We start from the raw sequence: 17,119 nt of genomic DNA on the forward strand, positions 1-17,119 counted from the left end.
TTATCATATAACCAGTCCTGGTTTATGTTCCTCATTTATTTATAAAGTAGACAAATGATCTAGATTTTTTAGATTTAGATATCATGCATACTTTTCCCCAGTTCTTAAAAAGTCTTTTTATCTCTGAGGACTCTTAATTTTTTAGCACTTTTATAATAAATGACCAGAATCTCAGTGGCTTAAAAACCTCAAAAATTTATTTTCTCACAGTTTTGGAGAAACCAAGGCATGGGCAGGGCTGGTCCCTTCTGGAGTCTCTGAGACAATCTCCTGCCTCTTTCCTACCTTGCAGTTGTTGGGGGGCCTTGCAGGTCCTTTGGCTTCTAGGTATGTCCCTGCAGTCCCTCTCTCTCTCACACCATCTTTTTCTCATCTAGTTCTCTGTACCTCTGCAGGTCTGACTATTATAAGATCATTGAATTTAGTGCCTACCCCAATCCAGCATGACCTCATCTTAATTGTATCTTCAATTGTCCTGTTTCCAAAGGCCACATTCACAGTGACCCATGGTTAAGACTTGACCGTACCTTTCTGGGGGATGCAAGCCATTCATTATAAACTATTGTTTTCAGGAACCTTCAATAGGAGGGATCTCTAGCTTCATCCAAAGGTGAAGCATCATTGGTGCTATAAGTAAAAATTCAAAATTTCATTGAGAGTTTTCATGTTCACTAGAAAAGTTCTTTAGATGCAATTTAATTGCTATTAAATGTCAACTCCTTGGTCTAGGTGCCACTACTAATTTCTGTGACCTGGGGAAGTTTTCATTGATTTTTCTTATCCATGCTTTAACGCTCTGACAGAAAGTGATAAAAGTTTAGTCATTCCTGATCTCTTAACTTTACTAAGCATTTCTTCATGAAAAGGATTATGGTAAGTGCATAAAAATCTTTAAAATAACTTGTGACTTTTCCTAGACTGTGGTAAATTGTAAGTGTCAATTTACTGTAACTGATTCACATTCAGAGTATATATTTTATAATCAAAGCTATGATTAGCTATTGCTTCACGTTAATATTTGTGGTTAGAGAGGACTGGCTACATAATTAGTGGGGCCCAGTTCAAAATGAAATTGTGCGTCCCATGTTAAAATATTATTAGGAATTTCAAGAAAGTGACAACAGAGCATTTGACCAAGTCTGGGCCCTTCTCAGTGCAGGGTCCTGTCCAGCTACTCAGAGTACACTCCTGAGACTTCAGTCCTGCAGCTACATGTGGAGAACAGGAGTCGCAGAAATCAGTTTCCAGGAGAATTCAAAGAGTGGGATGCTCCATGTTGCAGGATCCTGTGGAGGGAACAGGGCAATTGCTTTTCCATCCTTAACCAAGCAGGCTCCTGGAGGAAGTGGGAAGTCAGCACCACCCTGAATTAAAAAAAAAAAAAAAAAAAAAAAAACCTTGATTTACACAGAAGGAATAAAGAACATTCTGCGCAGTGCAAACAACATGAGTGAAAACCTGGAGTCAGAAATGAGCCAGGAGTGAGCCAGGGAGGAGACCCAGAGACAAAGGGGCCCCTGCACAGTTTGTTTATCAGTCCGGCAGAAGCTGAGGACTCCGCAGGTGCCCTCAGAGACCTCAGAGCTGGTCCCTCCCCACCCAGCCTGTCCCCAGGATCTGCATCACTCTGCTTTGCTCTCTCCTTCCACCCAGGGACATCCAGGACACTCCTCTCTCCTCCCCATGTGGAAAGTTCTCAAGGTCAAGAGGAACCTCCCTACACTCACCTCACCTGTGTTCCCTTCCCCCGTTAGTCCGTCTCCCCTCACCACCAACTCCACTTTTTCTTACTTTTCTCCACAGCACTGGTCACTGGCTGATGTACACATTTACTTGTTGTCCTGCCTTCCCCTGGTCAGATGGAAACTCCCCCAGAGAGAGGGATTTCTGTCTGGTTCCTGACTGCAGAAGCTCCTATGAATATCAGGGCCCAGCCTCAGCAGACTGTCTCCACATAGGCAAAGCTCATGACCCTGTCTACACAAAAGTGCAGCTTTAGAGCCTCCTTCCTCACTCCCACCCCAATGAGCACTCATTTGTGGCTTGTGTGTTGCATGCACTTGTGTTTATTGCACTTGTAGGTAGCAGGCCCTTGCCAGGGTCATCAGACTGGGCTATAGGCAGACAGACGCCATTAGGAAGGGCTAGGCCAGCTGTTGCCCCCCCCCCTATTTGGCTAAGGACATTAGTGTACAGTGCTACCCAGTATTTTATAGTGAAGGCCATGTGCCCTAGTTTACTCCTGTTGCCCCCGTGTCCTGTGTGGTGACTCTCAGAAGTGTCCTCATCAGGACATAAGTGAAATAGTTTCCTTACTCACCCTTTTCTGTCCCCGACTCTGCTGGCAGCATCCTTCTCCCCTGGGGAACACCCTATCTTGTGTGCTGTTATAGCATACTCCCCCTGATGGCCACCTTTCCATAATATTCCTGGAGGCCAGACTAGAAGTTCAAGATGCTGAGAATGTGTCACAGTGTGCTGCTAGATCTAACTAGATCTAGCTAGATCCCTCTATCTAGATCCCACCAACTCCCAATAGCACCATCACAGGGACCCAAGTCTTTAACACATGAGCTTCTGGGGGATATTTAAGATCCAAACCCATGACAATGAATGTTTAGCTTAAAAAGAGCGTGTTCATGAAAATGACAGCTTAATTCATCTGTTTTAAATCTGTTGGGTTCAGCAGAATGCCTGTATCCAGGAACTGCATTGACAGCAGGGATTTCAAGCATGTGCAGAAAGGGTTTTTGGAGAAGGGTCTCACATAGGCAGTGGTGTGCTCTGCCTCTCAGGGCCTGACTCAGAGCTTCTCTTTGACCTCCTTGGTTTGTCTGTACATACATGTTAGGACACTGTCATTACTATCCTTGTAAACTCTTTTACAAATCAGCAGAGCCCAGTGGAAGAGAAAAGGCTTTGTTGTAAGCCCTGCTGGGATGCCTGGCTTAGGCTACACACATCAGGGACATGACTCGGCCAAGCCACTCACAAATGCTAATCATCTTCTAAAGAGTCTGACTCTTATCAAGTACTCGGCTCTTATTAATTTTGTATAGAGTTTGTTTTGATCCAAAGAACACATAATTCAAAGGTACTAGTCTAAATGAGTAAATGCATGTTTCTGGAATTTTCAGCCCAGAGAAATATGGGTTTATGTTTTGCTGGGGGTGTGGGTGAGGGTGGGGCAAGTACCAGTGGTCACTGTACACATCAGTCAGGTCTTTTGGCAGGTTCTCAGGAAAGGAAACTATTTCATCATTCATTCCTGTACTCAATACAGACTTCAAGCTGATATGTACCATGTGCAAGAAAGACAGTGATGATGAAAGAATAGGACTCTCACAGACAAGGATCATACCCACCCCCTTCACCCCGGAACATTTGCAATGTCTGGAGACATTTGTTTTATTCTCACACTGAGGGTGTACCAGTGGCAACCAGGAGAGGCTGGGGATACAGCTAAACATCCCATAATGCCCAGGACAGCCCCCACCACAAAGAGTTAGTTAGTCCCACATCAATAGCACTGAGGTTGAGAAGCCCTGCCACACCCAATGGGGAGCCACAGAAGGTTTCTGAACAAGGCTGTCTCAAAAGAATGTGGGTGCCAATATCCTCATGAACTTGAGAGGAAATTAGATAATATCTCACTTTATGCATGAGGAGAGTCCCAAAAAGCTTTGCAGCAATTGTTGTTTGAGAAATTTGATCCCATTTTTTTAATTTTGATGAAGCTTTTTTGTTATAATTGATTTGACCCATTCATGCATCTTTACCAGCAGCTAGGACACCACCCGTTTTGTATTTTCTATGTCAATTACTGGAGCACTGCACCTTTAGACTAATTTGCTGAGCGTTTTGTTAAGGAGCTCCAGAAAGGTTGTCCTGACCTGGGACCATGACTCTTCAGTCTCCCAGAGACCACAACTGGGCTGATGAGCTTGTAGCTGGGAAACTTCTTACAGAGTTGGTCCAAAGTAGTTTTGTCAAACAAGATGAGGTTATTGAGCTCATCACAAACTTGCCTTTGGACCACATCCTGAATCCTATTTTTAATGCACTGTAGTAGCTGCTGACAGACGAATCCAGGGATCTGTGGTGCTGGGGTTGAGAACCTCACCTCAGAACCCAGGCTCCCCTGCAGCATCTGCTCAGTGGGCCTCAAGAGGGGATTGCAGATTTCTCTGTGGCACTCTCTGTTGCTGTGTTCTTCCATCTGAAAAGGTTCACTTCAAGGTCAGTCTTTCAAGAGGGGAAAGTCCAGAGTTTAATTTAATTTCTCACATGAGTTAAATGTCACATGATTACAGGCACTACAGTAAATTTTATATATATATATATATCTCCTTGGACGAAATCTAGAGACTTTCAAATCTCTAGATTTGACTGAGAATAAGCTACTAATGCTCCCTGCCCTCACTTAACACTGGGCAAAAGCTGGACTAGACCCTCAGATCTACCTTGAGGCTCCTCATTTACACAGAAAGAAAACAGAAAAAACTTGCCTTTGGTCCAAAGAGCCTTTTTTGAAGCAAAGAAAAATAATCAAGTTCTTATTTTTTTTCCCTCCAGGTACTGGGGATTGAACCCACAGGTGCTTTCCCATTGAGCTACACCCCCAACCCATTTTATTATTGTCTCAATAAACATACACACACACACACACACACACACACACACATATTTTGAGACAGAGTTTTGCTAAGGATCCTCAAACTTTGAATCCTTCCTGTCTCAGTCTCCCTAGGTATAATCATGCCCAACTTATGTTCCCCTTATTAATTTAAATAATAAAAATGCAAACTGCCCTGCTTAGTTCCCATTTTTAATAAAAATGACACCAATGACAGTACGGTTCTATTCTATACCAGTGAATATCAATCAAGGTTACTATGTCACCCCCAGGGGACATTTCGCAATGTCTGCAGATATTTGTGGTTTGTCCCCACTGAGGTTTGCTACTGGTATCTAGCGAGTAAGGGTCAGGGATGCTGCACAACATCCCACAATGCACAAGATAGCTGCCCATGCCCCAACAAAGAATTTTCAAGCCCCAAATGGTAATAAAGTTGATAAACCCCAATATAGACTGATGAGAAAAAGCAAATCTTCTCAACTGCAGGCACATGATAAATACCACTCTCTTATAACTAGATCCTGAGCCAAGCTAATTGTACATTTGAGAGATGTTTACACCAGTCCACTAAAACATATTTGTTATAAAATCATTAGAGAATACTGTCTTCCTGATTGAGCAGATGTGAGACAAATAACATCCTGTTCATTTAGTAAGGGCCAAGCCAGGGGCTACTTGCTACACATGCCTGGGATTTTTCTTGACAGTTCTGCTGGCTCTGTTTTTATTAAGTGGCAATTCCTGGGTCATTTATAAAACATGCCTTATCTCCTGTAATGCCATCTTTTTGTTTGGTGTGGTTTTTGAATTCCAGGCAAACCATGCCCAGTAAGTCTTGGACAGACATTCTTCCTGTCTGGGGTATTTTCTTCCTGTCTAGGGTATTTTAGTTACTGCCCTAAAGTTTGCAAAATGTTCTTTTTCCAAAAAGATATTATTGAAAATCAATAAACTGCTGAGTAATGGAAAATGCCAATTAGTGACTTTTAAGATACGAGGTGTTTTTACTAAGAGAGTAGCCAAATAAGTCAACCCCAAATAAAATGGACTCTGAGGTGGCCCTTAACATTCACATGTGATCTATGTTGTAGAGATTGTCTAAAAGAAAAGTGATCAATATATCAGCCATGAAAATAAACAGTAGCCCATCCCAAAAAAAGGAAATTAGGCAGTGAGCCTAAAATAATGTTTAGCTAACTTCACAATTCTTCTCTGTTACCATTCCATTTTATTTCTGTAGGACTGAGAGGGACATTGGAGTTATTTGTGAGTCTGCAATGTCTACCTGCATCTGTTTGGCTGGAGAAATGAGATCAAAGGCAGTAAGGATGTCTGCTGGGAAAGCATGTGGGTAAAGATGAGCAGGGTGAATAAGCATTGATTTTGATGTTCTCTATTTATTTTTAAAAATTTTTACAAAAAGGCCAATTATAGAAAATTTGTGATTAATATATCTGACATTTCCCAAAGCAGTTAGTAGGTCAGCTTCTGTTTTATCAACGTACATTTTTGTTTGTGTGCAGTGAATATTGCAGCTACCCTCCTAATTTCTAAATTTCTAAATATTTTATTTCCATTTTTTCCTCCAAGGCATGGGGATATTTCCCATGAGGGTACCTTATCCACTGCAGATGTTTCAGAGAAGAGCATTGTATCATCCCTCTTTTGAACCACCTATAAAAAAGAGTGCCTTTCACCCAAAACAAAGCCCACTGTCATTGGGTCTTGATTATGCTATTTCCTCATCTTAGAATGTTGTCCCCAAGTCATCTGCTCCCCAGTTAACTCTGTGGCTTCCCTGCCAGCTCATCATTCCCAGTCTGGTAAACTATCCATCCTTCAAAACCCAGTTCAATACCACTTTCCCTAACTTTCTCAGAATAATTTACATTCTCTCCATTCTTCTACCACAGGATCTCCAACATGCTCTATTGTCACTGACATAATTGTTCAAGTTGCCTCTTTATTCTTGTAGATAATGAGATCCTTAAGTGCAGGGAGTTCTTGCTCCTCTGATCTCTTTCAACTTCACCTGGTTGAAAGAGACCTAGTAATAGGGCCCTCCTCAATAAGCATCAGCATGTGAGTATCAACTAAATGAGGGACTAATGAGGCCATGGAAAGGTGCCTAGTGAATGAAATAGGAAATAATTCATCTATCTGACATCCTTCCCCCACTAATTTAAAAGCTCTTTCTGAGACATATCAAGTTTCCATTTATGAGTGACTTGGTCTCATGTACCACTGGTACTAAATGTATCATACCAAACATGCTGGAGTTGGGCAACCTATTATTATGTATTTGTTAATATACAGTAATATAGTGTCAATGTTTTTGTATATATTGAAGCTTGACTTGTAGTCAGCTTATGTAAATGTTCCATGTGTTTTTAAAGAGTGTGTATTCTTTGGTTACATATGAAGTCTCCTATTCGATTTTGGATTTGTCAGTTTCTCCTTGTAATTCAATCTTTGTTTTATGTTTTTTGAGATCATATTGCCACATCCATATGAATTAAGTTAATATATCTTTCTGACTTAAAAATCTCACTATGGGGCCGGAACCAGGCGGCGGCCGGAGGAGGAGGAACCAGGCGGCAGCCGGAGGAGGAGGAACCAGGCTGCGGCAGGAAGGCGGCGGCTGCCTGAGGAGGAGGAGGAACCAGGCGGCGGCCGGAACCAGGCGGCGGCCGGAACCAGGCGGCGGCCGGAACCAGGCGGCGGCCGGAACCAGGCGGCGGCCGGAACCAGGCGGCGGCCGGAACCAGGCGGCGGCCGGAACCAGGCGGCGGCCGGAACCAGGCGGCGGCCGGAACCAGGCGGCGGCCTGAGGAGGAGGAACCAGGCGGCGGCAGGAAGGCGGCAGCCGCCTGAGGAGGAGGAACCAGGTGGCGGCAGGAAGGTGGCGGCCGCCTGAGGAGGAGGAAGAACCAGGCGGCGGCCGGAACCAGGCGGCAGCCGCCTGAGGAGGAGGAGGAACCAGGCGGCTGCGTGAACCAGGCGGCGGCCGGAACCAGGCGGCGGCCGCCTGAGGAGGAGGAGGAACCAGGCGGCGGCGTGAACCAGGCGGCGGCCGGAACCAGGCGGCGGCCGGAGGAGGAGGAACCAGGCGGCGGCCAGAACCAGGCGGCCGCCTGAGGAGGAGGAACCAGGCGGCGGCAGGAAGGTGGCGGCCACCTGAGGAGGAGGAAGAACCAGGCGGCGGCCGGAACCAGGCGGCGGCCGGAACCAGGCGGCGGCCGCCTGAGGAGGAGGAGGAACCAGGCGGCGGCGGGAACCAGGCGGCGGCCGCCTGAGGAGGAGGAGGAACCAGGCTGCGGCCGGAACCAGGCGGCGGCCGGAGGAGGAGGAACCAGGCGCCGCCTGTGGAGGAGGAGGAACCAGGCGGCGGCGGGAACCAGGCGGCGGCCGGAACCAGGCGGCGGCCTGAGGAGGAGGAACCAGGCGGCGGGAGGAAGGAGGCGGCGGCCTGAGGAGGAGGAACCAGGCGGCAGCAGGAAGGCGGCGGCCGCCTGAGGAGGAGGAACCAGGTGGTGGCAGGAAGGTGGCGGCCGCCTGAGGAGGAGGAAGAACCAGGCGGCGGCCAGAACCAGGCGGCGGCCGGAACCAGGCGGCGGCCGCCTGAGGAGGAGGAGGAACCAGGCGGCGGCGGGAACCAGACGGCGGCCGGAACCAGGCGGCGGCCGGAGGAGGAGGAGAAACCAGGCGGCGGCCGGAACCAGGCGGCCGCCTGAGGAGGAGGAACCAGGTGGCGGCAGGAAGGTGGCGGCCGCCTGAGGAGGAGGAAGAACCAGGCGGCGGCGTGAACCAGGCGGCGGCCTCCTGAGGAGGAGGAGGAGGAACCAGGCGGCGGCGTGAACCAGGCGGCGGCAGGAACCAGGCGGCGGCCGGAGGAGGAGGAACCAGGCGGTGGCAGGAAGGCGGCGGCCGCCTGAGGAGGAGGAGGAACCAGGCGGCGGCGGGAACCAGGCGGCGGCGGGAACCAGGCGGCGGCGGGAACCAGGCGGCGGCGGGAACCAGGCGGCGGCCGGAGGAGGAGGAACCAGGCGGCGGCCGGAGGAGGAGGAACCAGGCGGCCACCTGAGGAGGAGGAACCAGGCGGCCACCTGAGGTGGAGGAACCAGGCGGCCACCTGAGGAGGAGGAGGAATGAGGCGGCGCCAGGAACCAACCAGGCGGACTTTGCCGGCGCCGACCCCCGCGCCCCCGTTGCCTTATCTCCTGGCAAGAAGGAAGCAGCTGCTTCCACCGCCCACAGGAGCCCAGACCCGCTGCCTACCTCGAGGTGGAATGAAGCTGCTGCTGCCGCTGCAGACCTTGCAGATTCCAGCCTCCTGCCTGACCTCGCAGGGTGAGTAGTTTTGCTTGTGTATAACTACCCCACAATAGACTTTTGTCATTTAAGAGGGCTGCAGGAAATCTTTGCCTGTTATATTTAGGAATACAATGACAAGGAAAGTGTGAGTTTCTGCATGGGTGTACTCATAGCTATGTGAATTGAGCGCTTGACCCACCACATTCATTCACTGACTGCAGAACCATGTCCTGTGCACCTGACAGAAAATATGTGCAATATATATCTCAGCAAAGCTAAAACCATCACCCATCACAGACTACTCCAACTTCTGAGAAAGTGTGGGAATCAGTAATCTTTATATTCTAAGGGTCTCCCTATCATATGTAACCATATAAATATATATGTGATATCATTAATTCTAACATGTGCCTTTTATCATCTCTAGAATCAAAATGTACCATCCAATAAATGATGTTTTCAATCACTCTTAGACAGGCAGCAATTGTGATGCAATTATCATTGCTTGGGACTGCATGAACTTGTCCATTGCTCTTTATATTGTGATGTACGATAAAAATCCAAGAACAACAACAAAAAAAAATCTCACTATGATTCATCCTTATCACTAATAGTGATATATATGATCTATTTTGGGTTTCTATTGGCTAGCATTTACTAGGTATGTCTTTTTACTTCCTACATTTCTCTCATATTAATTTTGAGTGTGTTTCTTACAAAGATTTTTTAAAGGATCCAAAAATGTATCTTTGATAAATTTGAGTCATTTATATTTATTGTGACTAGAAAACTATAAGGATTTTAAAAATACTTTCACTCTGCTTTTTTATTGCTTCTTTTTCCTTATTTCCTGCTTTTAATTGGCTTGGTCAAATCTAGTATTTTTCCCTTATGTGTTTTTTTTTTTAAATTTATGCATTCTATTTCACTCTTTTTTTGGGTATACAAAATTTTTTTAAAAATGCATAAATTATTTAAAATATCCTTTGGTTTACTAGTAGTTCTTCTAACATCCCCAGTTGTAAGGACCTTGGAAGCTTTAACTTCCCTCATCCTCTTTAATCTTCACATCATTTTTCATTGTTTATAAGTCCCCTAAAATTAGTCATTGTTATTGTTTTATGCAGGATTAGACTAACCAGTAGTCACTTTTTTTTTCTTTTTTGCTCACCATTGCTCCTGCTCCTTCTTGGGTTGCATTTGCTCTTCATGGAGCATATCCTAGTATGTCTTTGTATGAGTATCCGTGGGAGGAAATTCTTGCCATTTGTCTGAAAATAGCTTTATTTTCCCTTTCTCTTGGATGATAATAATCTGGATGTAAAGGTTGGACTGCCAAACGAGCTTTAGTGAGGCATGTTTATAATCCCAGCCCCTTAGGAGGCAGAGGCAGGAGGATCTGAAATTTGAGGCCAATCTTGACAACACGGCAAAATCCTGTCTCAAAATAAATAAATAAAAAGTTTGTTGGGCAATATTCTTATCTGGGCACTTTGATGAAGTGTTTCCAAAATCATTAACCTTTTCTTGCTGAGGAAAAGTCTGCATTCACCCTAATTACTGTCCTTTCTCAGGTTTTCCTTGTTTTTTTAGTATTCTGCAGTGTCACCACAATCTATGTCGATTATTTTTCTTTGTCTTATTTGAGACTCATTTAGCTTTTTTCAATCTTCAGGTTCTATGTGTTTTACTAACTCTGGAAAATCTTAAGTATTTTTCCCTTTGAATATTGTTTCCCTATCTACCCCAAATTCCACCCTCTCTCAACTTCCCAGGATCATCATTTCTTGGCTTATCTTTTTTCTGCATCTCCAGCATCTTCTACCTCTTATGGTAACTCCCTTGATAAATTAACATGCTCTAACGTCTTTCACCTAAAAATAAAATATAAAATAAAATATTCCCTTGACGGCAGAACTCTCCTGAGCAGTCTTTTCTCTTTGCTGGAAGTCATGGACGGACTTCTTGATGAATTTGGCTCGACTTCTTTCCAATTCCTTATTGCCCACTTACTCTTCATTTCCCTTGAATCTGGCTTTTGTCCTCACCAGCCCAAAGACACTGTCATTGCAAAGGTTGGTGATGACTTCATGTAACCGAATCAACATTGAGTGCTTATCTGATTGGACCTCTTTCCAGTATTTAACAAGGTGGCCCATTCTGTTCCTAAAGCATTCTTCATTTCTTGACTTCTAAAATACTTTACATTCTTGGTTTTCATTAAATGTGGAGCACTGAGGATATGGAGTTAAACTTTCTTTTCTTTGTTTTATGCTCCCTATTCCTAATATCTTTTATCCTTTAACATAATTTAAATACCATCTATATGTCAGGGATAGCCAAAAGTATATCTTTAGGCCTCAGCCCTCCTCTAAGTCATCAAAGCTGTGTGAAATCCTTCTTAACATTACCAATTGGGTATCATGGGAGTCTTTAACCTTAACCTATCTAAAGCTGATTCCTTACCTTCTCTCCAAAGATTGTCTTCCCCATCTCGGCAAAGGGTATTACTGTCCAACTAGTTCCAAGGCTAGAAACTAGGAGACATTCCTGATTCCTCTCTTCCTCAAAGACCATAGGCATTCTATAATAAGGCTGTGGAAATTACTTCAAAATATCTCGTCTCTACTGCCAGCCTCCCGATCTCTGCCTCTGCTTTTCTCAGCTAGACTACTACATAGTATCCAAATCTATTCCACCATTAATATCCTCCATTTTCAAGGCAGTGATCAAAATAATCTTTTTTAAATAATCATCTTTATACTGACATCCTATAATAATTTCTTATTGTACCTGGATTAAAACCAAATCCTTGCTCATGAATAAAGTCTTCAAGATCCTGTGTGACTTTCTATTCCTGCCTTCAACTTCATCTCAGTTCCTCTCCCTCTCATTCCTCATGTTCTAGCCATCCTGGCTGTCCACTGGACAATCACACCAAGCTGTTTTGTTCCTGAAAGGCCTCCATACATACCTTCTGCCTAGAATGGTCCCTGTTCTTCTCCCCACAAAACTAGCTCTTCTCTTCTTCCAGGATACCTTCCAAGTGAGGCCTCCCTGCCCATCCCAGGTAATACTGGGCCCTTCTTTGCCTCTCTGGCAGTAGCCACGTCTTTTTCCCCCCACAATCATTTATGTACAATTTTTTGGTTATAGTTCTATTATATTTATTTGATCTTGCAATCTCAGCAATTTATTTATAACCAACTTTGCCGCCAACTTTCAACAAGACATTTTTACTGGTGGGTGCTTTTAGTACCAGGTTCAATCTCTGTGGGTCTCTGAGTGAATCATGGCATTTGACCTATGTGAAATGCTCCCGGGATGAGTTCCCCATATTCCTACAAGGAGTACTCTGTCATACCTTTGTAGAACATGCCTCCATTTAAATGACATACAACTTTGAGAGATTTTTTTCACATTTTTCAGAAAGAAAACAGTATAAATCAATTTACATGTGATTAGCTGAACTACCAAAAGATAACTATAATTTAATTTTATTGCATAGAAACCATGATCATAAGTTGCTTTATTAAAATTTATTATCTATTTTCTTTGCTGCTTTTACTTCTCTGTGAGTTCCATTAGGAGGGAACCAGGTTTGTTTTCCTCACCACTTTATGTACACCCTAGTATGTATATCTAGTATGTATGAATGAATGAAGAAGTCATAGGGGTGCTGTTTTATCTTAAGCTGTGCTCTGATGAACATCTTCCCAAATTGTGACCATACTTGTAGTCCTGATTTTTTTTTTCATTAAAAGCTGTATATAGATCTCCCAGTCTATTAAAAATTAATGTCTTCATTTCTTTTATTTGTTAATTAAGGTTTAAAATTTCCAAAGGCCTAAAAAAAATCAGAACCTTTTCATATAAATTTGTATACCTCCAATACACTGCAGTGGTTCTTGGCTTACCATGGCCACATCATTTGCTCTGCTCTGAAGTTCTTTAGTGCCAGAGAACAACTATTTATTTTATTTTGTTTGGTTTTTGTTTTAACTCATGGCTTAATATATGATCCTGTTACAGGAGGACCTGTACCTGATTAGTCAGAGATAAGACCATCCTTACTTTGTGATATGTGGAATATTTAACAACTGGTTGAGCACCAAGCAATGAGAACAGCACTTTGGTCAACCAGGAGGGACTTTCAGCTTACCCTCCTGAAAGGCACAGCAAGCCCTGATGAGTATAGACCTCTGGGGGCTGTAATTACGTGGATACTATTGGTAGCCTGTATTTTCAGCCAACTCCTTTACTTTCTTTTTAATGCCTTTATTTGGAAGTGGCTCAAAGCCTTGGAAACTTTTAATTATCCCATAATCATGTCTTATTTATACCTGACTGAATACTCTACTGATGGATGGAACAACTTCAGTCAAAAGGGCACAGTAATTGAGTTCTGCCTTCCAGAACTTGCTGAGCTAAATGCAGGTTGTAGCCACTGACTCAGGCTAATTTGGGCTCTACACACAGTGCCTTGTTCTGGGTGATGGCATGGCTCTGTAATCTCACTGTTTCTCCACATTCCTTTCTGATTGGGGCATGGTGGATTAGTGGAGGGTTTCAAAAATCAAAGCCTATCTCTACTTTCTCCAGATCCATTTGCAACTGTTCCTCACTAGAAAAAAAAGGGCAGTGGGGATGGCTCCTGCTGAGACCGCTGTTTCTTAATTTCACCCATGCATTTAACACAGGAGACTACCGCCTCCAGATACCTGAATTTGTTGACACTTTTCTTCTCTTTGGAACACAGGTCCACACATTCCAAGGCCCACACTGGTGTGAATACTGTGCAAATTTCATGTGCGGGCTCATCGCCCAAGGAGTCCGGTGCTCAGGTAGACATGGAACTTTCTTTTTCCATTTTCCATCATGGAAATGTGCAGCCATGTTGAGTTAGCAGTTCTTCAGAGCTAGAGACTCTGCCTAGATGAACTAAAAAAGTCTAGCTTCCTGGAGGGTTCAAGGCCTCTCTGTACTCAATGGGGAGAATGTTCTTAAGGGTTTGCAAAAATGAAAAGGAATATCTCATGTTTATGCAAGAAAGGGAAAAAAAACCCTGACAAGTATACTTCCTTAAGACTTAGGTAGACCTCCCCAATAGAGAGTAGTCCTTAAAAGAAAAAAAAATTCAATGAATTTTTATAAATAGAAAAGCAATACTTGTTTCCCATCCCATCTTACTATAAAAGGCAAGACATAAAAAATATAAAAATACTAGTAAGTATTTGCTACAGGCACAGGTTAAACATTTTCTATTTATGATGTCATTTAGCCTCACCAACAAACCCTAGGGAAGATGCAATTATCTACCATTAAATGAAAAAGAAAATGGAGTCTTAGAGCTCATTCTTAATTGCCTCTGGCCACATGGTGAGTGGTGAAACATTGATTCAAAGCAGCCAGATTCCAAAGCCCAGGTTCAGTATTTTTCTGTCATCAGATCAATAGTGAAACCACTTACCTTAATTTGATATTTCATATTTTCAAAGTAGTTTGAAACCTGGCTGTTTTTCCACTTGGAATTGGAGGCTGACAGGGTACCACACACCTTATTAAGATACATTGAACAAAATGGCATAAGGTTGCCAAATTAATGTGTGAACTGGACTTCCTAATTCATCCTACCATGATTTTTCTGACTATGGGGTTTCCGCTAACTTCTTGACTGATTTCCTTCTCTCTAGGGTATGATTTTTTAAATAATTCATATGAGATATTTAAAAGCAAATCAACTAACGACACTAGACTAAAGTGATCTTCTTTCCTATATTTCCTATTTTGGTTCTGAGGATCAGGCAACCACAGTTTTCCCCTTTACCCGGAAAAGGACTTCTCAGCTCCTGGTTTGTAGGTACAGCAGTCATCCCTGTAGACAGCGGGAGGGTTCAAGTGGTTCACATGTATGTTGGAGAATTCTGTGGACCCATAGCGGATCCCTTAGGCAGGTGGCAAACCAGAGGTGGCCTCTCCAGAATTGTTCAGATACCTGGATTAACACCAAAAATTGCCTTGCCAGGAGTCACGACATAGCTCATGGTTGAACCGCTGAGCCTGGTGGTAGAATATCTGAATTACTCATTAATTCAGCTTATCCAGCTGATAGTTATGAAAAAAATGCCCTTCATTGCTGGTATTATCCAATTGAGCAGGAAATTGGTCCAAAGTCAATATTATGAAAATGAAACTCTGAACTTCACATTAGCTGTGATCAGCAGCTTTTTTTTAGTTTTAGTTTCAGACGGACACAATATCTTTATTTTATATATACGTGGTGCTGAGGATCGAACCCAGTGCCTCGTGTATGCTACATAAGCTCTCTACCACTTAGCCACATCCCCAGCCCGATTAGCAGCTTTTTGGGGGATAAAATTATTTATTTTTATTTTTTTCTTAATAAAAACACAGTCTCAAACTATATTGTTAGCTCTCTCCATTGGCTATTTTTTCACCTTTTATGTCCCCTGAGAATTAGGAAGGCTGAAAACAGCATTAAAGGCTAAAAACAGCCATCACGCCCTCAGTTCTCCTTATTTTAAATATTTTTATTTGTGTACAACCAGAAAAAATGAAAAATTGTGCCCCATTTGTGTACTATGAACTGAAATGCATTCTACTGTCCTGTGCAACCAATTAGAATGAATAAATAAAACAAAATAAAATAAATAAATATTTTTAATTTCCTGGGCCTTATTTGCAGCACATGAAAATTCTGCTAGTTTATAAAAGCTAAATATTTTAATATTTCTTCTAAAATATCTTCATTTTAATAAAATATTAGTATTAAACTCTACATAGAGATGAAATTGCTTCAAATCTTAAGATGAAGTTTACATGAAAATTAGAATTACTCTATGATCCTGCAATTCCACACCTTGACTAATACCCAAAACTACTGACAGCTGGATCTTCAACAGATGTTTGCACATTCATATTTGCAGTAGGGGATGATAGAAGCCACCTAGGTGTCCATTGATGGGTGGATGGATAAACAAAAGGTGACATGGACATACAAGAAATGGAATTGCATTCATTCTTAAAAAGGAAGGCAATCCCAACACTCATGGACCCTGAGGGCAAAGGCTAAAGAGACCCAGATGTTGTTGTCTTCAAGGTTGGTAGGACTCTTATCTCTCCCTGTTGTGAGTGAATCAGGGTATATCTTCAAAAAAAAGAAGAAACTCCTGATGCACTCTACATACAGCATGATGTGTTTAAAGGACAACATGCTAGATGAAATAAGGCAATTGTGAAATTATAAATACAGTATGATTCTATTCACATCAGGCTCCTGGAGTAGTCAAGTTTATAGAGTGAGCAAGTGGAATGGTGGCTGCCAAGGACTGCGAAGGGGCACAGGATATTGTTTGGGAGGCATAGAGTTTTGGTTTTGCAAGATGAAAAGGGCCTGAAGACTGATGGCAGTAATGGTAGTACAGTAAAATACACTTAGAAATGGTTAAAATGGTAAATTTCATGTAATGCATTTTTTACCATAATCTAACAAGAAATTTTAAATGAATTGTAAGACACAGTGAAAATTACTAATGAGTAGCTAGATAGGCCGTATATTTTCTATTACTATAAACACTATTTATTTTATTTGACTTGATATTTACATAATACATACAATGGTCATACTTAAAGTGTTCAGACAATATGCTGAGCACATTCTAGTAATTTAATTGATGCTTTTGATCACCTTAAGAGGCAGATGCGGTTATGATCCCTATTTTCTGAAAGTGGATCCCAACAAGAAAACCAGACTGTTCTATTTAATCCAGGTAGCCAAAATTTACATTCACTAAATAGATCTATCAAAATATTATTGAATTTTGTTTAAGCTTTGCTGAATTTCTCATGTTAATAAAACTAAGATGGATTCAAACTGGTGACCATAGACAGAGGTCTCAGCAAGAAAACATTACTGAAAAATTACTTAGAAGTTATTACTGATGATTTCAGAGAAGTTAGAGCCTCTGAAATCCTGGATATGGTTAAGTGTTTTTTTATAAAACACGTGACTATAATATTTATTACTCTGGGGCATGGTGGATTAGTGGAGGACTTCAAAAATCAAAGCCTATCTCTACTTTCTCCAGAAAGTATGTGTATGTGTGTGTGTGTGTGTGTGTGTGTGTGTGTTTTGTATATAAAAAT

General features: G+C 42.7%; 1 protein-coding gene across 8 annotated transcripts in view; it reads left to right on the forward strand.

Moving 5' to 3' along the window:
- LOC143389277 (beta-chimaerin) overlaps nt 1–17,119 on the forward strand; it is a 103,952-nt gene that overhangs the window by 74,004 nt on the left and 12,829 nt on the right. For all 8 annotated transcript variants that reach the window (XM_076842436.1, XM_076842435.1, XM_076842438.1 and 5 more), the window contains one exon: nt 13,713–13,797. In XM_076842436.1, the coding sequence (XP_076698551.1) occupies nt 13,713–13,797 (85 nt within the window). The remainder of the gene's footprint in view (nt 1–13,712; nt 13,798–17,119) is intronic.

The sequence above is a fragment of the Callospermophilus lateralis genome, unplaced genomic scaffold (genome assembly GCF_048772815.1).
Source record: "Callospermophilus lateralis isolate mCalLat2 unplaced genomic scaffold, mCalLat2.hap1 Scaffold_530, whole genome shotgun sequence".
NCBI classification, from domain to species: domain Eukaryota; kingdom Metazoa; phylum Chordata; class Mammalia; order Rodentia; family Sciuridae; genus Callospermophilus; species Callospermophilus lateralis.